General features: G+C 54.5%; 1 protein-coding gene and 1 long non-coding RNA gene across 3 annotated transcripts in view; one reads left to right on the forward strand and one right to left on the reverse strand.

Annotated features, from left to right (window-relative positions):
* GSG1L (GSG1 like) overlaps nucleotides 1-25,876 on the forward strand; it is a 205,640-nt gene that overhangs the window by 150,399 nt on the left and 29,365 nt on the right. For both annotated transcript variants that reach the window (XM_037140019.2, XM_053671470.1), the window contains exons 4-5: nucleotides 9,768-9,879; nucleotides 22,139-22,306. In XM_037140019.2, the coding sequence (XP_036995914.2) occupies nucleotides 9,768-9,879; nucleotides 22,139-22,306 (280 nt within the window). The remainder of the gene's footprint in view (nucleotides 1-9,767; nucleotides 9,880-22,138; nucleotides 22,307-25,876) is intronic.
* On the reverse strand, nucleotides 6,018-9,575 carry LOC128628331 (uncharacterized). The gene is made up of 5 exons (XR_008392697.1): nucleotides 9,505-9,575; nucleotides 9,194-9,305; nucleotides 7,721-7,867; nucleotides 6,977-7,160; nucleotides 6,018-6,370 (listed from the first exon to the last, which is right to left on the reverse strand). It is a non-coding gene; the product is annotated as an uncharacterized LOC128628331 (long non-coding RNA).

Here is a 25,876-nt window from a genome sequence, read left to right on the forward strand (position 1 = left end):
GGCCGGAACAAAGCTGGCCTTACTCTTCAGAAGGAAAGGGGGCGCTCTGCAAGATGGTGCCCCCTGAGGGCTTCCCAGGCGTGTCACACGGGTCGCGGGGCACTTTAAGAGCCTGCCTGCACGTGCCCTGGGACATGCCACGGCCTTTGTGCCCCTGGGCGCCTCGGCCCCCCAGCTCTTCCCTGAGTCAATTTCCCACACTTCAATCACCTGCATTAGCATTTTCCTCTAAATCACTCAATTTTTTTTTTGAACTTAAATTTATTCAGAAAGGAAGCTTCGGGTCACTACTGGAAATGAAATGCCAGTGTCACTTGCAATACAGAGAAGGGAGCTGTAAAAATAAAAACATTGCCATTATAAAAATACTTGTGGGGCATCTAGAGTCTCAACAGGGGCGGGTTTTGCTCTCTCAGCCCCCACCCTACCTCAGGGGCATTTGGTGACATCTGGAGACAGCTAGGTTTTCAGGACTTGGGGAGGGGAGGTGAATGTCCCTGGCATCTAACCCAGGTGGCAGCTAGGCGTGCTTCTAACCCCCCTGCAATGCGCAGGGCGCCCCCCACTGGCGTCTGCGGTGCCGAAATGTAGAACCGTGGTCTGAGAAGCTTGGGCTCCCAGGCTCGGGGAGCTCTGACCTGGTGGGTTACTCATCCTTCGGGCTCAACTGAAATGCCCCGCCCTTTGAGTGCCTTCCCTGACCTCCCTGCACCTCCCGTTTTCTAACTCTCTGGCCCTTGCATCTGTTTCCCCCACTGGAGCATAAGCTTCCAGCAGGCAAGGGCCACGTGGGCCTCGTTTGTCTCTTTCTCCAGCCGGTAGCGTGGTGCCTGACACCCAGCACAGCTCGGCAGTTACGTGTCCAATGAATGGATGAAAGTTGGGCAGAAAAGAGGTGAATGCCGCTCCTGGGTTCCCCAGCGTACGCTGGGGGCTTGACCTCTCCTCGGCACACCTCTCACCCATGCACTGGACACACTAAGAGGACTGCTGCACACGCTGAGTCTACAGCAGGTGTCAAAGTCCCTGGTGGGGCGTGGAAGGGGTCTCTGGAGAGACTGGGGCTCCCTCACTCATTTGGTCTGCATCATTACCGACTGCCTGTGTTCTTGTTGTTCCAGCGTGGTTTTTACTGTGCTCCTTTCACTCTCAGAACTGTCCTGGCTTGAGTAATAAATAATACGGTCTCCTCACCCTCGGGCCTCGGTGTCCAGTGAGGGATGTGGGGAGCTGAGCTGGTAATTGTGGCATCAAAGAGCCATTGGCACTGGCTTCTCCTTTGCCCTGCAGTCTGCCCGCTGCTCCATCACTCCCCGGACCCTGCTCTCACTAAGCGCAGGGATCTCCACGCAGCAGCAGGACCTAGAGGCTGGGGGTAGGGCTGGCGGGGACCTGCTGGTAAGGTGCCACATGGCAGAAAGAGCCCGATGGTGCCCAGGGTCAGGGGTGGTCCCCAAAGAGGCAGACCAAGTCCAAGGTGAGGGCAGCATGTCGAGGTGGGCGGGCCAGTGCTGCGGTGAATTTCCGGGATTGAGAGACGGGAGAGGGCGGAGGGAGAGAGAGGCAGGCCTGCGACTTGGGGGGTGTGCGCGTGTCCAGGGGGCCTTCCCCTGGACGGCTGGGCGAGCTCGCCAGCTTGCTCTCCTCACTCCCGTCCGGGCACAGGCCCGAGCTTCCTTCTCCTTCCCCCACCATCACTCTCTAGGTGAGAGGGCCCGCCTTCATCTTGGGGGTTTGCGGGCATCCAAGGCTGTCGAAGTGGGGGTTAGTCCTGAGAAGAGTCATACGAGAGTCAAGGAACAGGACCGGAGGGGACGTCCTCTTTCTGAACAGAGGCCGCACTGGCTGTGTCCGTGAGCCAAGCTCCCAGGAAGTCTGCTGTCCACTCAGATCGGACAAGGAGACCTCGTGGAGCTGACTTCACTCCCCGGGGCTCCCGGGGATGCACTAGAAGGGGCTCATGGTGCAGGCGGAGGGCCCCTTGGAGGCTGTTCTGCTAATGTCTCCGTAGCGGCATTCATTCTGTCCTGACACCCACACCTCCTCCTCCCCTTACCCCTACGGCCCTGCGCAGACAGCTGCACCTCGTTTCCAGGTTGAGGGGGAGAGAAACCAGCCCTGCTGGATCACACGTCCTTCCAAACCTTCTCATCGAGCACCTATACTGAGGCTTTTGAAATCCCTGAGGACTTGTTTTCTCAGCCTTCGGTGACAGCTGTGCCCTGAGGCCATGAAGGTCTTATATCTAGTTACCCAAATGCAGGAGGGTCAGGGGAACAGGGAGAGCCGAGGGCGGGCGTTCCTATTAATATCAACAATTATTCCACCACCAGTTGCCCTGGGCTACCCCACGGGTCACCAGAAGCTGCGTCCCGGCCCCCTGGCACATTCTAGACCCCACCTGGGGGGGGGGGCCTGGGCCCATCCACTGCCTCTGGGCTGGACGCGGGTGACTGGACTAGACAAGGCTGGCGGGGGTAGGGGGAGATGGAGTTAACTGCACCTGAAGTGAGAAGGTCTGCCATTAAATGCCACTTCCGATTCAGGCCACTTTGCTTTAAAAGACACACTGAGAAAGGGGCAGAAGCCAAACAAGAGTGATGCTAATGGCTCCAGTGGTCTGAGATGAGACCTCTGCAGGGAGGGGAGTAATTGGGGCCACCTGGTGCCAGGAGGGCAGGGTTGGGGTGCCGCTCGGTAACTGCTGAGCTCCTGAAATGTTCCTCATGAGAAGGTGCCAACAGCTCATCCCCTTGTCCTCTGAGGGCAGAGCAAGAAATTAGCTTAAATTGGAGCTGGAAAGATTTAGGTTATGTGTAAGGAGGGACTTTTTAAACCCTGAAATATGCTACCCAGAGAGGCTGCGGGATCTCGGGAGAGTGTCTAAAAATAGCCTATTCTTTAAAAATAGATCCGGGCGAGCTTTAAACCTGGCCCCAGCTCAGCTTCTGGGGGATGGTTCTAAGTGCAGACAGACCCGGCCGAGTGGGGCCCTCCCTAGGCCGGAGGGCACAAGGGACAGCCAGCCTTTGGTCTCTGCTGGGGAAAACATCGGGGGATTTCAGATATGCATAGATAAAGGGGTTTATTTTTCCTTCTGCCCCAGTTGATTGGTGCCCTGAAATGCCAGCCTTTAGGATTTCAAAGTTTTCTTTCGGTGGGAGGAGATTTCAGGGCCAATGTTAACTGGGTCAGTCCCACCGGCCCCCCCAGCCATTCCCTGTTGCTGACTCGGGGCTTCCCGGTGCCCATGGGTTTTTATCCATCTCCCATCTCAGCAGTGCCGGGCATTCTGTGCCCCCACCCCCACCTGCCCACCGGGCCCCCAGCCTCAGCACCCTCGGCCTGGCACCCTCCACTCTGCCCCTCCCGGCCTCCCCGCTCCTACCTTTTTCATTCTCTACCTGCAGCCGAAGGTCTTTCACCCCCTCGCTGGCAATTATGCAGTTCCTGCCCAGTGCCCTCTGGGCAGAGCCCGGACTCCTGGAGGAGGCCTCAGAACTTGTGTGGCGTCTTGTTTGGCCCCCCTGCGGCAGCTGTCCCCACCCACGTGTCCTACCCAATAGCCCCGCCAAACTGCTCTGCCTGTGGCCTCAGCCGCAGCTGCTTTCACCTCGCTGCTCCCTCTGACCCTCAGCTCTCACTCCGGGTGCCACCCCCTCCAGGCGCCTGCCCTGACCTTCCACCTAGGCCTGGCCCAGAGGCCCAGCTGGGCTCCCCACGGCCCCCGGGTTTCCCTTCCGGGCTGCCCGCCACACGGAAGCCCCAGTTTGTCCGTCTCTCCCATCCCACCCCGGTGAAGGTTTGTTGCCCTTTGCTATCGTCCTGCCCTATCTTCTCAGCTCAGCTTTCCCCAGGCCCTGACCAGCACCCCCCTCCCCTGTGGGTTATATCCCGGGCACGACGCACCTGGGACGCTGGCAAATCCAGACCGTGCCCGCGTACAGAGGAATATTTGTTTAGACATGAGTGCTCTCTGGGTGTTCTGGGTAATAGCTTAGACAGCATGTTTAAAAATAAACTCTATTACAAATTAATTAATCAGCTGCCTCCCTGATATCTCAATTAAATGGAGTGTGCGTTAGCATAATACAGCCAAACCCTGCAAAAGAGAGACAGGCCAGGTGCAAGAGGAGTCCTGAATTCAGTGGTGCGCCTTTGCCCCACGCCCTGCCACAGTGGCATCTTTCTTAGAAGGGGTCCTCTGGGCCAGGAGCCGGCCAGTCCCTGCGCCGGGGAGGCCCTGGTGGTTGGCACTCCCGTGCGACCTTCAGACTCAGGAGGCCCGGTTGCGCATCCCCAGGCTGACTCCTCTCGCCACCGAACCCACTGCCGTGCTGCCTGGGCTCATTTTTAATCCGCGTGCACAGGGCTCCCACGCGTGCCACACTGCCGGAGGGCCACGCACATTCGAGGTTTGTCTGTGCTTTCCCACTCTCTGCAAAGACGACTTCACACCTTCTCCCCGCTCCTCCAACCCCTCCCCGCAACACCCACATCCCACATCTGCCGGCTGGCTCTCAGCGGGTGGCCGGCCTCCCTGGGGCCATGGAGGAAGCAGGGCAGGAAGCAGAGCTGCCCCGGTGTCCGCTCTGCAGCACAAGCTCGCCTCCCCCGTTCCCTTGAGAGTTGTGCCAGCGCCCATCAAAGCCAGCCCCTTTGTCCCTCCGGAGCCTCCACGCCCTCCTGGCCTCCTTTCTCCCTTGCTTCTGTGGTCCCCTCTGGCCCCTGTGGTCCCCTCTGGCCCCTCTGCTCCCCGGGCCGCTCCCGGCGTTCTCTGCCTCTCCTCTTCAGGACCCTCCCTGAAGTCCAGGTCCTCTCTCGCCGACCCTCTTTCTGCTTCTCCACCAGTAACATGCTTCAAAGCTTCCTCTTTAATAGTGGCTGTCGTGTCTCCTCTCCCTGTCAGCCTGTCCCAGCCAGGCATCTGTCCCCAGTGGCCTCCACGTTGCCAAATCCAACAGTCGTTTCTCTGCCTTCATCTCTGACCTGATGGGTTGCTCCTTCCTCCTGACAGGCGTCCTTGGAGGCTCCACCCGGCACCCTCTTCCCCAGACGTCCTCGCAGCTGCCTCCAGCTCCCTGTCTGAGCCTCTGCTTTAGTGCCGCCTCCTCAGAGAGGCCCTTTCTGTCTGGAGTGGCCCCTGGGGCTCTCTGGTGCTTTGCCCTATTTTATCGACCCCAGCACTTTTCCCCACCTGACATTTTCTTGTCAGGTTAAATGCTCGTTGTCTGCATCTCCCCACTGGCAACTGAGACCCTCGGGGGCAGGGGCACCTGTGTACCAGTTCCAGTCTCTCCCACCGACCCTGCGGTAAATGACCGATCACGCTGACAAGATCACGCTGGCCGCTCACTTCCACAAGTCGCTGCAGATACGGCCCTGGCCTCTCTCAGCCCCGTATCCCAGACCCCCGATCCTGGAACCCCAGCCAGCCTGACAACCCCAAGCACCTTGCAGTCCGCAGCCACCTAGTCACTGAATGAGCACACACTGACACCCACGGCGTGCCAGGCCCTGCGCCAGGAGCAGGGGCTCCGCGGAAAGCAGAACAGACCCTGTGTAGCAGGCCTGTGCGGTGAGTCGCAGGCACGCATCACCCGGTCACTTGTTCGTTCACTCACGGAGCACTGGCGTGTCAAGCGCTGTCTGAGAGTTCTACAAGTTCCTTACTCCGCACCCTACAGGCTGCAAGCCCATTTGCAGTGTCAGGAGGGAGGAGGTCCCGGAAACCACGGAGGAGCGAGCACAGCTGTGGCTCGGTGTGGGTCCACGCGGGGAAGCCTGGGTGTCAGGAGAGCCTCGTTCGTTTAGTTTCCCCTAATTTAGGAGGTTCCATAAGTCATCAAAAAGCCACTGTTAAAAATTCAGACGAGTTGAAAACAATACCTTCTGCTGAGGGTGTGTACGGCAGGTGTCCCTGGTTGGGGACCTCGCTTGACAGAACGAACACCCTTCCAGAGACAGGGGCGAGGGGCAGGCTTTTTTGGCAGAATCTTAACAATGCAATGCACATATCTCACCAGTTGCAATTTTTATTTATTGAATTTTCTTAAAGCATGGCCTTTCAGATTTGGGAATAAATGGAATTCAGTTGAGAAATCAATGCTTTTCTAAACCAGCAATTCAGAAAATTAACTACTCTGCCAACAGGCCGGGGCTTGCTGCTGGGTCCGGCTGAGAGTCCTCGTGTTGTCCTCGAGTGGACGACACCGCTCTGTCCCCGTCCCGATGTAAGCAGTGGCCGTCCTGGTGGACGTTGCCTTCCTCGGTGGGTGCTCCCTGCAGTTGCCAGTGGCGGCGGCAGCCCCATCTCGCAGAGGAGGAAACGAAGGAACTGAGGGGCCAGAGGGCTCGGGGAGCGTCTGGACTGGCAGGATGAGGAGGAAACCAAAGACACAGCAACGACTGAGGTTTGGAGAGCGAGGCCCAGCCCTCAGGAGGGGCTGGTGGGGCTGAGGAAGGGGCAGGGTCCACCAGCTCCTGGGTAGGGCAGCAACTGCAGAGGGAGCGGGCACTGGCCAGGGAGGAGGAGAGACGCGGCCCTCCAGGCAAGACCCCTCGGCAAGTCCTCCGCACCGAACAGCGTGGCAGTGACACGGGACAGAGAGCGGCCCGCGGACGGAGTGACGGGTCTGGGAGGTGGACTCGTGCATGTGAGAGGCTTGGAACAGGACAGAAGTGTCACTTAAAATCAGTGGAGGAAGATTGGTTTATTTGATGAGGGTTCAAGGTGATTAGCCATGCATTCAAGAAAATTAAGTTAGACCTTTACCTCACACCAGTCGCTGAGATAAATTCCAGAGGAATTAAACAAACATCTATACGTACGTTAGAAAAATACAGGAGAGCCTGCTTATGGTGTTGGTTTTCATAAATTAGACACAGGAAGTGCAAACCAAAAGAGAAAAGACTGGTAGGTTTGATTGTATCACATATCAAAATGTATGACAATAGCGGCTTTATTCATACTTACCAAAAATTGGAAGCGACAAAGCTGTCCTTCCACAGGTGACGGGTGAGCGACCCTCAGCCCATCCGGGCAGTAGAATACTGCTCGGCGGTAACAGGCAGGAAAAACGCAGAGGAGGCCTGACTGCACGTCCGAAAAGGCCACGAACTGAATGAGTCCGACTCCGTGGCATCTGGAAAAGGAGAAACTGTGCAGACAGTGAAGAGATCGGAGGTGGCCAGGGGTTCGGTGGGGGCTGGGAGGGGGGCAGGCGGAGCGCAGGGGAATCCTAGGGCAGTGAAACTGTTCAGCCTGTCACTATGCGTTTGTCAAAACTCATGGAATGTGCAGCACAGCACGCACCTTAGTGCACACTGTAGATTTAGGTACTAACGATGTACTGATATTGGCTCATCGATTGTAACAAATGTGCCACACTAACCACGGGGCAGAGAGAGAGGGCAATGGGAGCGCTCTCTACTTTCTGCTCAATTTTTCTGTGAACTTAAAACTGCTCTAAAAAATCAGGTCTGTTAATTTTTTAAAAGGAGATGTTCTGTACGTGGGGAAAGACAAGTGGCAAAATCTACTGGTGGTCCGTGCAACACACAGGACTGTAGAAAAGACTAAAAGGTACAGAAAGCACTCCTACCCATTGATAAAAAAAGACTAAAAAACTAAGAAAGTTGACAAAGGATACAGACACACGTATTTATAGAAGAAAAATTAGAAATGATTAATAAGCATGTGAAAAATGCCCAGACTCACTAATAACAAGGAAGACAGGAAACTTAAGACAATGCCGAGGCCTCATGCTTTCCCACGTGGCGGACAGAGTCACGGGGCTCTGTGAGCCGGAGCACCGGTGAGGACGAGCGAGAGGCCTGTGGAAGGTGCTCCGTGCAGCAGCATCGCCTGTAGAGCAAGAAACTGAAGTCGCTTCAATGCCATGGACAGATGCAGTAAATCTTGGAACATCACTATCAAGGATCCCATGCAGAAGTTCCAAAGAATAAGGTGTATTTGTTGGCAAGTTCACCAAAAAATTGTGTCAAGTACCTAAAAATAAGCTGTTGGTGCGGCTCATGCCCTCATCCCCTCCCTCCAGCAGAGCCAGGGCAGAGGGGACCAGAGAGGCTCCCGGCACACCGGGAGGCCCCGCCCAGGAGGGGGCGTGGCCATCCTCAGAGCCTGGCGGAGACAGCCCGGGGGTGCCGAGCCTTTACGGGGCTCCCGTGGTTGGCCTGGGCCTGGACTTCCTGACTGAAGTGGCCCCCGCAGCCCTAGAAAGTAGCCCTCATCTGAGGTCAGAGAGCTGTGGGCTGTGTCCACGAGAGGCCGTCCCTGGCCCAGAAACACAGACACTTTTGAGTCCTTTTGAGGACTTCATGTGTCACTTTTGAGTCCTCTGTCTCCATCAGGCCTGAGGTCGTGTGCTGGCGCCTCTGAGGTGAGCTCAGTGATCAGGGCCACGCGCTTCCGGGCGTCGGTATGAAGATTAAAAGAGAGCGTGATGGAGGTCACAGCCTGGCAGAGTGCTTGGAGCACAGTAGGTGCATAAGCATTACCGGTTTCCTTTCTCCCTTTCGTCACCTGCTCTTTCCCTCCTCATCAATACGTTATCCCTCCAGTTTTCTTCTTAAAAATATTTTATTTATTTATTTTCAAAGAGAGGGGCAGGGAGGGAGAAAGAGAGGGAGAGGAACATCAGTGTGCAAGAGACATGTTGATCGGTTGGCTCCTCTCCTCTCGCTCGCCCCCAACCAGGGACCTGTCTCAAAACCCAGGCATGTGCCCCTGCTGGGAATCGAACTGAGGACCTTTTGGTTCACAGACCAGCGCTCAATCCACCTTCAAGTTCAATCCGCACCAGTTAGCCACACACTGAGGTACCCAGGAGAGCTCTAGAAGCCACAGTCCCAGCAGAGAAGTGTCCCAGGCTTACAATAACCCTGGTTGCTGTTGTGATGGCGTGTCCAGTGGGCGCCAGACGCCGAGGCTGCCATCACATCCAACCTCCCCCTTAGCTGTCGCAGCCCTCGTCTCAGGACTGGGGGGCTTGAGGCTCAGGGAGTGAAGTGCCTGCCAGGACTCCACAGTGAGACGTGCTGGAGGAGGGCTCTCGCCCAGACCCCCTGGAAGCGAAGCTCTTCCAGCCAGTGGGCTCAGAGATGTTTGACCATGAGCCGCAGAAAAACAGTTCATATTACAATCGACATGCACACACAAAACCATACTTACTGCTGCTGCATTCGATGGCGGTGGGTGTTTCTATTCCGTTCACTTATTTTTGTAGTGCTGGTTGCAAACCAGGAAGCTGCTTTCCTGATCCACTCATCTCGTGAGTTAAGGCCTGACGATTGAAAAACACTCTCTAGGCTCCCTCTCCCAAACGACCTTCTAACATGGGTATGGGCATGCGGCGGCCCACGGGCTCAGCCAGCCCGGTGCTGACACCCACGCACCGTCCACGGCTCCCCTGTGCAGCAGAAGTGGGGTGGAACAGTCGCAACAGGATCTAGAGGCCCCCTGAGCCTAACACCGTTACCTACCTGATTCTTAACAGGAAAACCTAGCCACCCACATACAGAGCTGACTCTGCCTCCACTGCGTACATTTTCCCAGGGCTGCCCTTTGCCCTCTGGCTCAGACCCAAGCTCTTTGGCCAGCCTGGAAAACAGCCCCTCTGGCTTCCTGTGCTCTGGTCCTGCTGACCATTCTTCCAGGGGGGTCTGCGCTCTCCCCCAGCACTGACAGGCCCATGGGGGTGCACAGAGCCCCGCCGTGCTTCCTGATGCCTTCTCTGCCCCCACAGGCCTCCTGGGAATGGTAGCCCACATGATGTACACGCAGGTGTTCCAGGTCACCGTGAGCCTCGGCCCTGAAGACTGGAGGCCCCATTCCTGGGACTACGGGTGGTCCTTCTGGTGAGTGGCTTTTGATCTTCAGACACAAGGTCCCCAAGATGGGCTGGGACTTCAGTGACTTAGCCTCCTTGAGGGCCAGAGGAAGGCGGGGGTAGCCCAGGGTGGGCAAACTATCTCGCACGGACCATACCCAGACCACCACCTGTTTTAATCGGCCCTCAGGCTAAGAATGAATTTTACATTTTCTAATTCTAGGTTGTAAATCCAAAGAAGAATATTCTGTGAAATATGAAATATGTGAAATTCAAATTCAGTGTCCATAAATAAAGTTTTATTGGGACACAGCCACGCTCATTATTTATGTATTGTCTATGGCTGCTTTCACGCTCCAGCGACCGAGTTGAGCAGTGTGACAGAGGCTGAATGGCCCACAAAGCCTGAAATATTTATTACCTGGCCCTTTACAGAGGTTTGCTAACCCCTGTCTTCTAGGCTGCTGTGAAGGCGGAGATGGAAGCTGGCAGGATCTGAAGGTGGGCGAGCCTCGGAGGGTCCTGGGTGGTCAGATGGGTTAGGAGGACCCCGTGAGGGGCCCTGAACATGGGGAAGAGGAGTCGCCCTCAGAGCATGGTGTGCAAAGGGCAGACTCAGTCAGGACTCTTTTGCTTGTAAGGGATAGAATCCCAACTTAAGTAGACAAGGGTCTGTATTAGTTTACTTAAGCGAAAAGTCCAGGGGGATCAGCTAGGGGACCTGGGTTGTGATAGGAAAAGTGCCCACCTGCACTAGTCTGAGTAAATGAAAATGCACAAGTGCCTGAAAGTGGAAGTGCAGCTGTGGTAGGGACTTCAGGGTGTGTGTGATCCAGGGGTGCTGACATCATTAGGGCTGAGTTCTCCTCATCTGAGGTCACCGGGGCGTTGCCCCTCCCATTGTAACTGTACCTCCGGCCGGCTTCCCTCCCCAGGATGCTGCGTCTTCCTTCACATACAAGCAAAGACAGGGCTTCTCTTTCCCCAGCGTTAACTGGAATCCCCAGACTCCCTCTGAAGATCCTGACTTTAGTCATTTTCTCTCTCTTGACCAGTCACCATGACTGAGGGGTGCCCTGAGTTTACTGGCTTGGCTTGACCATGACGGGGTCAAAGGCTCTCAGGTGGTAGCTGGGGGACGGATGCTGGGCAAGCTCGGTCCAGGCGCCTCATTAGGAGCTCAGCCGCCCTCCCCCCACTTTCCGTCTCTGGTGCCTTTGTGTCGGTTTCATGCACAAGCGCTTTCTCCCAACCGACAGCAGAGATGGTCACCATTCTCAGCTCTGGGCCTCACACAAATGTAGCAACCGCAGCACAGAGATGGCATTTCTTTCCAATACTTCCAGTCAAAACCCCAGTTATGACTTTCACTGGCTTAGCTTTAGTCATGTGACCATCCTTCAACCAATGATTTACACCCTGAGGAGACTGGATTGCTCAAATGGACCTGACCCGAGTCACATGGTATTGGTCCCACCCAAGCCCTTGGACAGAGAGAGGAGGAGGAGAGGTCCCCCCGGTGGAAAATTGGGGGGTCGGGTGGGAGCAGAGCGGGCTGTTATCAGAAGAAATGTGTGCTGGGAAGATGACCACAGCTGCCCCTTACAGAGGGAATATTCGTCTGCTTCTGGTGGCCGGGGCCATTCATCTGCTCAGTCAGTTCACACAGCTGCTGAGCACTGGCTTGGGGCCAGACACTCTCCTGGTGTGGGGTAGGGGGCGGGGCTACAGCGGTGTCTAGACGGCCCTGTAACGGGACCGAGGGATTGGGACCACGCTTTGTGCATGATATGTGTGTGGCTGCGGGGAGCCACCGCACACAACTGTGGGAACACAGAGAAGGGGTTGCTGCCTCAGCTGTGGCAGGGGGCGTTTCGGGGAAGCATGTGCTCAGAGGAGGAAGAGGAGGAGGAGGATAGTGTGCTGGACGGAAACAGCAGAGGGAAAGACTTGGCGGTGAGAGAGCATCTTTGGGGAAAGGTGGTCAGAAGGGGCCGGGAAGGGCCGGGAAGAGCCGTGACTGAGAAAGACCCCAAAGCAGACCAGCGGGGGCTCCTGCCACGTTCCACCCCTGCCCCCCCACCCCGCCCCCTAGCAGGCTCTGCCCCCTCACAGCATGCGCCTTAAAGGGACCCTGACCCACCAACACCATCCCTGATTCCCTCTAAGTAGAACCCGTTGCAGGGAAACCAGCGAAGGCTCTGACTCCCTTTTGCCCACCCCTTCTTTCCCCGCCAGTGGTGCCTTCCCGAGATCTCCACCTTGGAAGGTAGTGGCCCTGAGAGCTGCGGGAGGAGAGGAAGGAAGGAAACAAGCATTTCTGAGTGTTGACCGTGTGTGTTCGTTTCTTACACGTATTCCGCTATCACAACTGCGCTGTGAGGTGGGCACCTCGTGGGGTAACTGAGGCGCAGAGAGCTCACAGAACGAGCCCAGGTAACCCAGCTGTGAGTGGCAGAGCCGGGAGTTGAACCGGAGCAGTCGGCTCCAGAGCCCGCGCTTTTGGCCTCCACACTCCGCTTTGGGGGGTGACGGAAAATAGTAAGACGGCCGTGTGTGCTTGGCACGCTGTCGGGCACCTGCAGGTGCTCAGGGGATGCCAGCTCTTCTCACAGTGCCGCCATTGATACGAAATGATTCACGGGTCACGACCCCGTGTCGCGTACGTGGAAACCGAGGGTCAGAAGGGTCGGGTCGCTGGCCCGGGACTCCGAACCCCTTCCTCCCAGAGGCCTCTCTCCCCCCAGGCCCCCGGCTCTGCGCCCCGCTACTCGGAGCCTAGAACCGAGCCTGCTGGTGTCGGCCACGGCAGCCTTCTCCCCTGGAGGCCGAGTCTGCCGCCCTGCTCCCCTGCTCCCTCGGGGTGGCCTCCCAGGGGGCAGCGAATTCCCATTGACTTACTTAAGACCGAGGCCCAATGTGTAGCCCCTATTAGGGCTGATCCATTTCTCCTTGTCACTGAGGCGCACAAGATAGATCAGCCCCATTTTTCATTCCTCGCACCTGGGGCCTCGCCAGGGTTGTGCAGTGTCATCTCTCTTGTTTAATATGTGTGAGGCCATTTGTCAAAATTCTGGCCCCAGAGCCCCGGGCACCAGAGAGGAGGCCAGCTCCAAGGCAAGACAGCACCAGCCTGTGTCTCCCAGCCGGGAAGAACCGACTGCGCGTGCGCAGGAGGCGGGGCGCCAGCTTCCCGGAGGGACAGCTGCGCAGGAAGGTGAACGAAGGTGACTGTTCCCTGGTTGGGAATCTGACCCAATCCAGTTAGGTCAGGTCGCCCACCCTCCCTGTGCCTCAGTGCCCCCAGCTGTAATGGGAGGACAGACGGAGTTTCCACCACACTTGTGGGTGGTGGTCCAGTTCTCTACTGGTGTGTAACATCACTCCAAAGTTTAGTGGGATGAAATAAAAGCTTACAATGATCTCTTACAGCTCAGTGGGTTGACAACACACAGCTAGTGGTCCTGGCTTGGGGCCTTCCACGACGCCTGAGTTGGATGCTGGCGCCGGCGGGCCCTGCATCCAGACGGCCCCTGGTGGCGCGGCTGGCGCGGGGCTCAGCGGGGGCCCTCAGCAGGAACGGCTTCTCCCAAGCACCGCCAGGGTCCCTGTGGGAGCAAGCCTTCCCAGAGATCCATGCGGAAGCTGCAAGTCTATTTTATAATCTTGCCTCAGGAGTCACACAGTGTCACTTCTGCTGTCTTCTCTTGCTCAAAAGCAAGTGGTGGGGCAGACTCGAGGAGAAGGGGCTGCGGCAAACGTCAGCCCCCATGGTGGCGGCTCACAGGGGCCTTTGGAGGCCGGCTGCCATGGAGACCTCGTGAATTATCGCCTGTGGCAGCCAGAGGGGAGGGTCTGCTCCATGACTGTTGCAGTTCAGGGCAAGCAACCCGGCCTCTTGGGGCCTCAGCTTCCTCATATCTTCAGCAGGGATCATAGTAGTGCAGGGTTAGTGGGGCTACGGCAGGACTGTGTGGGATCAAGCTCCTAAAGTGCTTGTGCACAGTAAGTGCTCGATAAGTGGCAGTGATTATAAATGGCGATAATGACACGGGGCTTAGGTAATGCCACTCTTGCCTGTTGAGAGGCTCATGACCCAAATGTCCAAGAGGACGACACCCAGTGTCATCACTGCTCCCCACCCCTGGCCTTGCTGCTCACGTTTGTTCCTAGAACTTTAATGTTTTACTAGGCTCCGGCCGAGGCTACAGTCGCCCCTCACGCCCCCACCCCCTCTTTTGGCCCCACCTAAGCTTTGGGACCCCACCCTCAGCCTGAGTCCCAGGCCCTCCGGCCCTCTGCCTGCTCCTTTTTCAGCTCTATGTCTCGGCTCTCTCCAGGTCTGCTTATGACAATGCCAAGGCAAGCCGCCTGGGGTGAGGGGTAAAACTAAGGTCTGTGCCACCTACTTTGTGCCAGGCCCAGTGGGAGGGCCTTTACAAAGTGTATAGTCCTGCCATTGACCCCCCGGGAGTCACCACTCCCACTAGTGGGACGAGCACACAGCCTCAGAAAGGGTAAAGGCCCAGGTCGCACAATTAGCCTCAGAGGCTGCAAATTGCAAGCAGCCCAGGGCTGAACCCAGTCTGCAGATGTTTTGCTTGGCCTGCCATAATGTTATTTAAAAGTTCACATTTGTTTTTAACATCTAAAAAGGTAAACATTTTGCATAAAGATTCAGGTCTCTGCCCTGGCTGGTGTGGCTCAGTGGACTCAGTGCCAGCCTGCGAACCTAAGGGTCCCTGGTTCAATTCTCAGTCAGGGCACATGCCTGGGTTGCAGGCCAGGTCCCCAGCATGGGTCACATGAAAGCCAACCACACATTAATGTTTCCCTCCCTCTCTTTCTCCTTCCCTTCCTCTCTCTCTAAAAATAAATAAATAAAATCTTTAAAACAAATACAGATTCAGGCCTCTGGCTTCTCTTGACCTTTAGAAGATATGTCCCTACCCAACTGGCATTGCCACCTGGCAGCAGGCAGGGACAGCTGAGTTTAGGTGGGGCTAGCTGAGTAGCAGTTGCCCATTCAGATGGGGGGTACGCTGTCCAGTTTACCCCAGTCCCCACCACTCCCCATTGCCTTATGGTTACTCATACTTCCCTCACTCAGTCACCACCTGACCCCGCAGAAATCTGAGTCTGTGACCCCTGCTTGGAATGTCAGTGTGTCAGTTTTCCTGGTGATGACAGAGTGGCAAACTAGTCACTCTGTACTTTTGTTTTGCATGTGATCAGAACAGAGGTGGATGGCAAAGGGCCCCTCCTAGCACTGCACACACAGTGAAACCCTGAGCTCTCACTCTGCACACGGAGAGTAGTGGGACATTGTGAAGTGGTAGCATGTCAGAGCTAGAAGCCCAGAGAGCTGAAACAATTTGGCACAGGCCACACAGTGTTAGAGTAGCGAGCTGGGCCTGGTCCCAGGACAGTGGTGCCTCTCTGTGGTTGCTTTTGAAGCCCCATCCTTGTGGAGTGCAGTGGCTTCACTGCTCCCCTCTCCTTTTCCCCTCCCCCACTTTCCAGTCTCCACAACCTTGGGAAAGCAGCAGGCTGGCCCCTTCCCTCTCTGGGGACCCTAGGCTACCCTGCCCTCTCTCAGGGCTTAGCCAGCATCTCAGCATTTTGATCCTTGGAGGAGGAGGGTGGTAGGAGGGTGTTTGCCGATGTGACCTTAGAAGATCAACGGCTCCAAAGAGCCACTGGAAAGGGTATAGTTGCTTGTGTCACCACTAAGCAGCTGTGTGGTCAGCAGGAAGCTCTGGCTCTTTCTCATCTCCCCTGAGGCCCGTGGTCCTCGGCCTCCTTTTCTCTAAGACCAGGGCAGGGAGGAGAGACGTGGCTGCCCAAGGGTCACTGCTGGCCATGGATGGATGAAGTGGGTCCCAGAATCTGCTGTCATCAGCTCCTGGTCCCATCAGCTTTTGGGCATGAAGGGTGGCCTGGCCATTTCTGGTATTCTGCCCAGTGATTCTGTGCCAGTCTGGCTCACAGGTGAACTAGGGCCGCACCCTCAGTGACCAGTTAGTCTTCCCACTGAGCACGCCCTGGGGCAGATTTCAGGACGGCTTCCATGTGCCTCTGAATCTGCTCACCCAACGCCCCCTGCCCTGCTGAGAGGATAGAGGGTGGTTGACAGCCACACCCCAACCCTGGCAACCCTCCCCTTTCCTCCCAGCAGTGTCTACTCCGCTCTTGGCTCCAAAAACCAGGCCCACCACCCACATCCGTCACTGCACTGGCTCCAAAGCACAAGCTGCAAACCCCAGCAGGTGTTCTGGCCCCAAGGTCTGCAAACCATGCCTTGCATGGGTGCCACTCCCCCTCCCTATTTGGGTGGCGTTGGAGGAATAATGGAAACTTCAGATTCTCACCACTGCCCAGTGGCGATGAGGCCATATCACTCCCTGTGGGAGCCTTGGAGGCAACTGGGAGAGCAGCCCCTTCCATCCATCCAGGGTGGTATCTACAGAGGCCCACAGGGTCCGGAGCTCCCGCCCCCGCTCAGCAGTAATCAAAACCTGTCCACTTGGGTCCATGAAAAGAACCTCCAGACCTCAGGGGCTGCAATAGAAGATTTAGCCGTGGAGTGCCAGAGGAGAGGAGGAAGAGGAGAGGACAAGAAAACACTCAAAGGAATAATGGCTGAAAACGTCCCAAATTGTCTAAAAGACATAAAGCTACAGAGTTAAGAAGCAGAGTGAATCTTCAAATAGTATAAACCCAAAGAAATCTATACCAGACACATCTTGGTCAAACTTTTAAAGACTAAAGGCGAAGAGCAACATTGAAAGCAGCAAGAGAGAAACAGTACCTCAGCTGTGGGGCAGCCAGTTTCAGTGACAATAGATTTTGCAGCGGAAACAAGGTTGGCTAGAGGGAGGGGCAGGCGTGTTTCAAGTGCGGAGAGAAAAAGCCTGTCGATTCAGTATTCTGTCTCTGGAAAAAATGCCCTCCAAAGAAGGCAGAGGGGAAATCTAGCCGTTCTCAGATGAAAGAAAACTTAAGAAAATGTGTTGCCAGCAGACTTACCCGAAAAGAAGGGTTAAAGGAAAGTCTCTGAACAGAAAGAAAAAAAAAAACCTTTGAAAAAGAAGCAATCTTGGAACAGCAGGAAACAAGAAAGAAAATGCTACTTTTTCCTTGTGTTTTCTAAATCGTCCTTGATGCTTGGAACACAGGCCACAGTGCAGTCTGGTGCCGTTCTAAACGCACACAGAGGAAGTACCTGCGGCCGTTGTGCTACTGACGGGTTACAAAGGGACATACAGGGAGAATCCATGGTCGTATCAACCAAGGCCGAAAAAATATTGGACAAAATTCAACATCCATCCGTGATTAAACACAACTGTCTGAAAACTAAAAGTAGAGGGGACCTTTTAAAATTTGATAAAGAGCACCTACCTAAACATGTACAACTAGCATGATACCCAATGGGCGAAAGACTGTGCCTTCTCGCTAACTCTGGGCAGCACGCACACTGCGTGGAGCTGGCGTTGGAGGTTCTTGCTGGTACCATAAGGCATGAGGAGTAAATAAAAGGCCTAGAGATTCTAAACGAAGAGGTCAACTTTTCCTATTTGTAGGTGGCGTGGCTGACTATGCATGAATCTCCAGGCAGCCTCCACGTAAAAAATGCCTAGACCTCACAAATGAATTCAGCACCGTCTCAGGACACAAGATAAAAACACAGAAATCAATTTTATTTCTATAACTAGCCATGAGCAGTTGGGTGAAAGTAAAAATACAATACCAGTTACACTGAAAAAAGCAAAACACTTAGTCATGAATCTAACCCAACATCGCAGGATGTGCAGGCTGGAACACAAAATGCCGGGGAAAGAAGTCGAAGATCTGTGTAAATCTGTGCGCACCATGTTTACAGGGAAGACATCGGTTCTCCTCACGTTGGTGTACAGATTTAATGCAATTCCTATGAAATGTCAGGGAAATTTCTTACAGATATAGACAAAATTATTATAAAACTTAGGAGTGGCAAAGGAACTGAAATGGCTAAAAACCAATTTGAAAAAGAAGAATAAAGTGGGAGAAATCAATGTTCTCGGTTCCAAGACTTATTGCGTAGCTACGGTACTGAGACTGCGCGATGCCGGGGAGGCGCAGCCGCCCAGATCAATGGAAGGGGAGGAAGAGCCCAGAAACAGACCCACGCAAATACGCCCAGCTGGGGGTTTTAATTTATTATTATTTTATCCTCACTTGGGGACATTTTTCATTGATTTTAGAGAGAGAGGAAGGGACAGAGAGAAAGAGAAACATTGATGTAAGAGAAATATTGATTGGTTGCCGTCAGTGCCCACCCTGACCGGTGATCAAACCCACAGCTGAGGCAGGTGCCCTGACTGGGAATTGAACCCACAACCTTTCAGTTACAGGACGACGCTTGAACCAACTGAACCACACTGACCAAGGATCAACTGCTTCTTGACAAAGATGCAGATCCATTCAGTGGAGCCAGGAAAAGGATCATTTGTTGATCCTTTTCAACAAATGGTGCTGGAGCTATTAGACATTCATAGGCAAAAAAAAAAAAAAAAAAAAAGGGAAAAATCAATCTTGATCTGAATTTCAACCCTACATAAACTTTAACTCAAGAAGAATCATGGATCTAAATATACAATGTAAATCTGTAAAAAAATTTTAAACAATAGGAGAAAATCTTTGGGATCCAAGCCTTAAACAGAGTTCTTGGACTTGATATCAAAAGCATCATAAAATCGATAACTTGGATCTCATCAAAATTAAACACTTTTGCTCTGTGAAAGACCTTTTCAAGTTGAATAGACAAGGTACAGACTGAAATAAAATACTCGCTAACCACACATCTGACAAAGGACTAGTCTCTCGGGGGTATGGAAACGCTTGGGTTGCAGCAGTAAAGGCCAGCAGCAGCAAAGGGTCGCACAGCACGAGCAGACATTTGGTCCGGCACAGCACACGGCATGTAAGCCAATGAAATGATGCTCAGCACCATTAGCCACTAAGGACATGCAGTGAAAGCCACAACAGGATATCACTACGTGTCTCTCAGAACAGCTAAAACTGAAAAATAACGACAACACCAAGTGCTGGCGAGGATGCGGAGGAACGCACGCACACATTGCTGGTAGGAGCCCCACTTGGCGATGTAAAGGAATGTGCCGTTAATACACACAGCTTAGTAACTATCCAGAGAATTATTTTGAGTGAACAAGCCAGTCCCAAACATGAATGCTGTGTGATTCCATTTCTAGAATATTCTTGAAATGACAAAATTTTAAAAATGGTTGCCAAAGGTTGGGAGGAGAGTGGGTGTGGCTATAAATGGCGACTGGAGGGGTCACTGCGGTGATGGATGAAAATGTCCTGTGTCTTGACTGCACCAGGGTCAGGGTCCCGGTTGTGTGCATTCGCCAGATGCCACCATTGGGGGAAACTGGGTAGAGGTACCAGAGTCTCTCTATATTATTTCTTACAACGTTTGCATCTATAATTATCTTGACATGAAAAGTCTGATTTAAAAATAAGGAATAACATGTTAGAGAATCCCAAGGTTTCTGGGTCATCAGACTTGGAGTTGGACCTGGTCGTAGGTAAGATCCTTGGTGGTAGAGACTAGAAATTCACTGTAGAAGTAACTCATGCAAAAAGAGAGAATTCATAGAAAGTAATTGTATAAGAACTTTGATTGCCAATGACAGAAACCCAGTTCAAACTGGGTTAAAGAAAAAAATTCCAAAAAAGGAAGTTGGGTTCTCACAAAGGAAAGCCCAGGGGTCATGGCTTCAGCTTGGGGATCGGGCTCCTTTCCCCTGAGTCGGCTCCACCCTCAGCTGCCCTGGTGGTAACACGGTCCCCAGAGGCTCCTGGTTCCCACTCAGGATGAAAGGAGAGCCCTGTTTCCTGATAACTTCAGCAAAAGTCCTGGGGTTGAGTCTCATTAGCCTAACTTTGGTGTCACGTGCCCATCCTGAACCAATCACTGTGGCCAAAGAGAAGCAACACTCCCATTGGCCAGGCCTAGGTGCTCACTCCTTGAGGCTGGGGGTGAGGTCAGCCCCATGCAAACAAACCACAAGTCCAAGAGGAGCGGAGGAGTGGTCCGTTAACGGAGGGGATGCAGGTCTGGCAAAACCAACCCGTGTACTCGTGGAATCCCAGAAAAAAGTCTGCTTCTCCATTCTCTGTCCTCAGGTTCTCAATTCCATCACTCTAGCTCAAACAGACATCCCAGACTGAACTAGCATCTTGAACTTCATTGCTCAGAGGAGGGATAATCCGATTAAACTAGCCTTGGTCAGACCTTCAGCCCTTATCCAATCATCTATGAACAGCGGGTGGAGTCACCTACCGGACCCTCTGGTGGACCCGCGGTTCTTAGAGGGGCCAGGCAGACGCCCCCACAGCTGTCTGTTGCAGATAGTGAGAGCTTCTGGAAGATCCAGGTGAATTAGCTCCTTATCACCGTAGAACAGGGAACTCTTTTAATGGGATGGGCAGCAAGCAATGGCTAATGACTGGGGGTCCCCGGGAGGAAGGCTGCGTCCCCACACTTCCCCATGCTTCCCGCTGGGTGCGCTGAGGCTGACAAAGCCGAGCCGCAGGGGCGGAGTGCACTGCACTCACTCCCAGGACCGCAGGGGCAGCGATGCTGAGAGACCCTACGGGTTGGTGGAGGGGGAGGCTGGGGGCTCAGGGGCGGTGCAGGTTTGGCAACAACAAAACTGAGCCCTTCGTTTGGAAGAAACCAGTCACTAAGGCAGAGACTGGGGAACCGGAATTCAGAAACCAGACCAGGTGTGAGTAGGGCAAGGCAGGTCCAGCATGTTGCATCCACCAACGCGAGAGACAAATTGTCAGAAACTTTCAGGATTCAGAAATGTTATTTAATTGGCCAAAGTTTTAACCTGCGCAGGGGCGGACCCTCAGAGTGTCCAGAGACACGGTGCTCATAAGAGCTGCAAATGAGAGCCGCCCTAAGCGCTTACAGCTAAGTCTTTTTATAGATGCGAGCAAGCAAGCATTGTATAGAAGCAAATGTGGCTGTTAGCTACTGGCTACTCGGGTGGCGCAAGCAAGCAAGCATGACCTAAGCTTTCTGGGTTTTGAGTAATGGAAAAATTTTAACCTAGACACTTGAACAGGTGGTCCTCTCCTTGTTCAGCCCCATTGGTTTTGTAGTTCCGCCTTCTCCACGCCCTATGTTCTTTCTTAACTTCAGTGGTTTCTGCTCTAAGTTCCTTGTTCCTCCAGGCCAAGTCTCTTCAAGGCAGTCCGTATTTTATTCCCTATTTTTCTGGTTTCAACACAGCACCCCTGGGTATAAATGTTACCATGCGGTCTTGCTCAGAAGAATCAGGCGGGAGGCTGTTTCTAGGGTGGGCACCGGCCGGCTGGGGCCCCAGGCCACCCATCCCTTCTTCCCTGATGTGGGTAGGCTGGTCCTCGGCCCGTTGCTCAGCACGTACCTTAGGGGAGCGCAGCCAGCAGTCCCGAGCAGGGCTCGGAGGAAGTGTGGAACCACCAAGGTCATTATAATTTAATCTCTCAGAGGGAGGGCTTGGAAACCAAGTCAGACAGAAGCAGGTAGAAATTGTGCTGATAGTAATGATAGCAAACCTTTCTGGAATGCCGGCCGGGTACCGGGCTCTGTTCATCTCCTTTAATCCCGGAAACAACCCTGCCAGGTGGAGCTATTGTTACTCCCACTAAAATGGATGTGAGGAATACGAGGCAGAGAGGTTAGGCATCTTGTCCAAGGTCACACATGAGCAAAGGTAACAACTGCCACAGAAAATCAGCTTTTAAGGTTCTGCTTCCCATCTATTCCCATCACCAACTTCCACTAATCCCCTCGCATTCCCTTACTCCAGCACCCCAAGTCTCCTGCAGTGGACTGTTCCTACTCCCGGTGCCGCCATGCCTTTGCACACGCTCTGCCCTCTTCCTGGGACGCCCTTCTCCCGGGCAACCCTCCCTCACCCTCCCAGACCCGGCAAACACAGTTGTAGGGCGGGAGTTCTTGCTGTCTCAGCCCCTTTGGATGGAATGAGCCGCTCTCTTTCTGCCTCCTGATTATAAACTCCGCCATAGCTGCATCACAGTGCACAGATGATGCTGTCTCCCACACTGCACCATGTGGGGCGCAGGGACCAAGTCTTGTTCTTCTGTACAGCGACACCTGCTTAGGTGTGGCCCAGAAGAGGCCGCCATGTAGGGTGCATGGATGTGTGGTGGGTGGGGCTTCCTGTCCCCCCCTCACTGGCACCTCTCTCCTGGTCTTTCCGCAGCCTGGCCTGGGGCTCCTTTACCTGCTGCATGGCAGCCTCTGTCACCACGCTCAACTCCTACACCAAGACGGTCATTGAGTTCCGGCACAAGCGCAAGGTCTTTGAGCAGGGCTACCGAGAGGAGCCGACCTTCATAGACCCTGAGGCCATCAAGTACTTCCGGGAGAGGTCAGTGCACATGGGGTCACCTCTGGCTGCCAACAGAAGTGTTCTGGGCGGGGGTGGATTTGGGGTGGAAGGGGTAGGTTGGGTGAGGCAGGGTTTGGACTTCACTATGTTGGAATATCTGGGACATGTTAATGTTTCAAGGGGCCTGTGACTGCCTTGAGCTTAGGTAATCAGAGCCTGAGAAACCAGGAAGGGAATGGAGGTGGAGTGTTTGTTGTTTGACCTCTGTCTTCTGAGAACCAAGACAGGGACATAGAAAGGCTGAACCAAGGTTTCCATCTTGGGGTCTGTCACAGCACTGAGTGACGAGAAGACCCGGCTGTGGGGCTGGTAACGGCTACTAGAGGAGGACTCCTCAAGGTCAGGGGCCAAATCCGACCCCCTGAGTTTTAGAGTCCAGCTGGGAACAGAGGAGGTGACAATAAACAGTGACTAGATGGCTGGACCGCTGGGCTTGTGGAAGGACGGAAGCACGCGTGCATGGATGGCGGGCACATGGACGCGTGAGTGGATGGATGATGGGTGGGCGGGAGGGCAGATAGGCAGGTGGTGAGCATATTTCCTGGGACCACCTCCCAAATAAACTGCCTCACCCAAATTCTGATCGCACAGTCAGCTTCTGGGGGAGTAACTGGACGTGCAGTAATGTCCTTCAGTGGCAGAAAAGTGACAGGTCCCCAGGACCGAGTCTGAGGAGGAAGAGGGGGAGGAGGGGGAGGGCGGCTGTGAGGGGGCATCTGGCACCGGGAACGTAGGGGGACGGGGTAGGGGCGGAGAGGCGGGCACGCTCAACAGGACAAGAAAAACTGCCCACAGTGTTGAGGAGTTGGACTCGCCGTGGGGCACATGGAAGGGTCTCGGTCCCAGGAGTCACACAGGGGCCTCTCTCTGATGCCATCGCCTCTCCTCTGCTACGTGGGCCTCCTTTACTGTTTCTTGAACACTGCAAGCTCGGACCCACCTCAGGCCCTTTGCACCTGCTGTACTCCTGCTGAAATGCTCACCCGGCTGGCTCACTCGGGTCTCTGCCCAGTGAGGTCTTCCTTAATCATTTGGTCTAAATCTGCACACCCCCAAACACCCTGTCCTAGTCACTCTTTAGCCCATTGCTTTTTTTATAGCCCCTGTATAATGTCACATTATTCTATATATTTATCTGTTTGATAGTTTATAGACTGTGAGCTCCATGATAGAAGGGCTTTGCTGTATTGTCACTGTATTCTAAGCACCTAGAACTGGGCCAGGTTCCTAATGGATGCTCGCTGGATTTTCCCTGTGTGATCAGCTGAATTCTTCTCTTCGGAGACCTCAGCCCTGACTACCTCATGCCCTTTTAGCTCAATCCCCAGCGTCGTCAGGCAGACTCAGCATCCCCACACTCCCACGCCAAAGCCCCAGGTCAGGTTCAGACCCGCGCCAGTCAGCTGTGCCAGGGCAGTCGGGCTAACCCGGCACGTGGGCCTGCCTCCCCCACAGCCGCGGCCACAGCATGTTCAGTAGGAAGGAGGAGATGACTGGTATAGCGTGGGACCCATGGCAGGCACTCAGGAAATGTTTACAGAAGCCATATAAACAGCCCGATGTCTAAAATCGTCCCAAAAACACTGCACCAGTTGTCCCCTCGGCTATGGGAGAGTGTGGGACATTCGTGGGCAACCTTGTTTTGCTGAGGCAGAAAACAAGATAGCTTCCCACCAAGAAGCGGCTGTTTGCCGGTGCCCCAGTTCGAATGGTCCCCGTGATGCGGGCGAGGGCGCCTCCCAGCATGCAGTCCCAGATGTGGGTCTGCACATTCACAACTGGAGCATTATGCAGAGGTTCATCAAATTATTTCCTTTCTTCTCTGAGGAGGGTATCTCAGCTTAACTGGGCTGCTCTAATTTTTTCTTTCCCTTTTCCTCTGTTGTGTGTGTGTGTTTGTGTGTGTGCGCGTATTCCCTACAACACGCTCGGAACACACAGATCTCTGCACGGGTTTGCTGGTGGCCCAGAAGCAGGGCTGGGGTCCCTCAGGGGCCAGCATCCCCCAGCCACAGCCAGGGACACGGGGAGGAGACCCACGGTCCCACCTGCCCGTCTTTCCTGCCCGTGGGGGACAGTGGTGCTGTAGAAAGAGCAGGGGTTTGGAGGCCCCCGTCTCAGTGAGTTTTCCAGTGCTGCGGCTTTGCTGCTGTGTGACTTGGGGCAGGCAGGCAGCCCCTTGGGGCGGGACTCCTCCGACCCGCAGTGGGACAGCCAGAGCTCCTGGCTGCTGGGAAGGCTCCAACATGATAAGGCAGGTGATGTGCGGTGGTGCCGGGCACACGGAGAGGGTTTGTATGTGTGAATTCCCGTCCCTTCTGCTACTGAGGCAAAGTGCAGAGCTCAGGAATGGTTAGCCCAGGACGAGGCAGAGATGGTGTTTTAGGTATTAGGGTTTCAATAGTCACATTGGTAACCACAGCTGACACTTCTGCGGTGCTCACCCTGTGCCAGCATTCCTCTAAATGCTCCGGATGTTAATTCCTCAGCACCTCTTCGAGGCAGCAGGTGTTATTGTATCCCATTTTACAGTTGCAAAATCAAGGCACAGAAAGGTGAAGGGACTTGCCCCAGGTCACACAGCTGGTAAGCTCAAGAGCTTGGATTTGAACCGGGTCAGTCACCGTGATGTGTGGCTGCCCAGGACTGATCGGCAGTCTCTGCTCCACACTGAGGGGGTCCAGCAGCAGGGCAGGTGAGGTGCCGCTGCCCCACCCCACCCGGGTCCTGTTTGAGTTTTCTGTGCAGGAGCGAGCCCACTGGAGGTCTGAGGAGCAGGTGGGCAGATTCTGAGAGGTTTCCAGGGGCTCTGGGATGTGGCAGTGTGTGGAAGAAAGGTGCGTGGGTGCACGTGCCTGGGGCTAGTGTGCACACACGTGGGGTTGGGGTGAAGGGAGCCTACCCCTCCTGATGAGCCGCCTCGCTTGCTAGAAGAAACTCCTGGAATTAAACCCTGTGTGTTGTCCCCAAGGAGGGCATCTTAATGGGGCCTCAGAAGGAGAGGCCTGGGGGAGGCTGAATGAAAGGTAAGGATTTGCGGACCGGGCTTTCATGAAGGCCTCGAACAGACCTGGTTTAACAACGCGGGGAAGAAAATGAGGCCCGTTGGGGTGGACTCCTGGGATGGGGGGAATTCGGCCTTACTGAACACACACCCCACCTCCGAGGGAAGTCTGCAGGGAGTGGGGGTGGAGAGCAAAAGCCTGGGCAGGGGGGCAGCTCCCTCAGGCCATTCTGGGCACTTCACTTGCTGTGCAGCATGTACTTCTCTGAACTTCCTGGTTAATTCATTTGCTTTCTTGCTTGCATCGCCCTCCTCCCACGTGCAAACCTTGAGAGCTTGTCCTTCATGGTTTCCACTCAGTCCTGGTCCCTGGAACCCCAGGGCTCAATACGTTGTTCATAATGATGATGTTACTAGTGACACTGCCGAGCTGTGCAGCGCCTTCTGTAGCCAGCACTGCTCGGGGCCTTCCCTGTCTGCGTCCCCTCCGTGAGGAGGTGTGAGGACATAGACCAGGGCTGGGATTGCTGTGGTTCCCTGGTTGT

Source organism: Artibeus jamaicensis, unplaced genomic scaffold, assembly GCF_021234435.1.
Source record: "Artibeus jamaicensis isolate MK-2021 breed Jamaican fruit bat unplaced genomic scaffold, CSHL_Jam_final contig_700, whole genome shotgun sequence".
Classification (NCBI taxonomy): domain Eukaryota; kingdom Metazoa; phylum Chordata; class Mammalia; order Chiroptera; family Phyllostomidae; genus Artibeus; species Artibeus jamaicensis.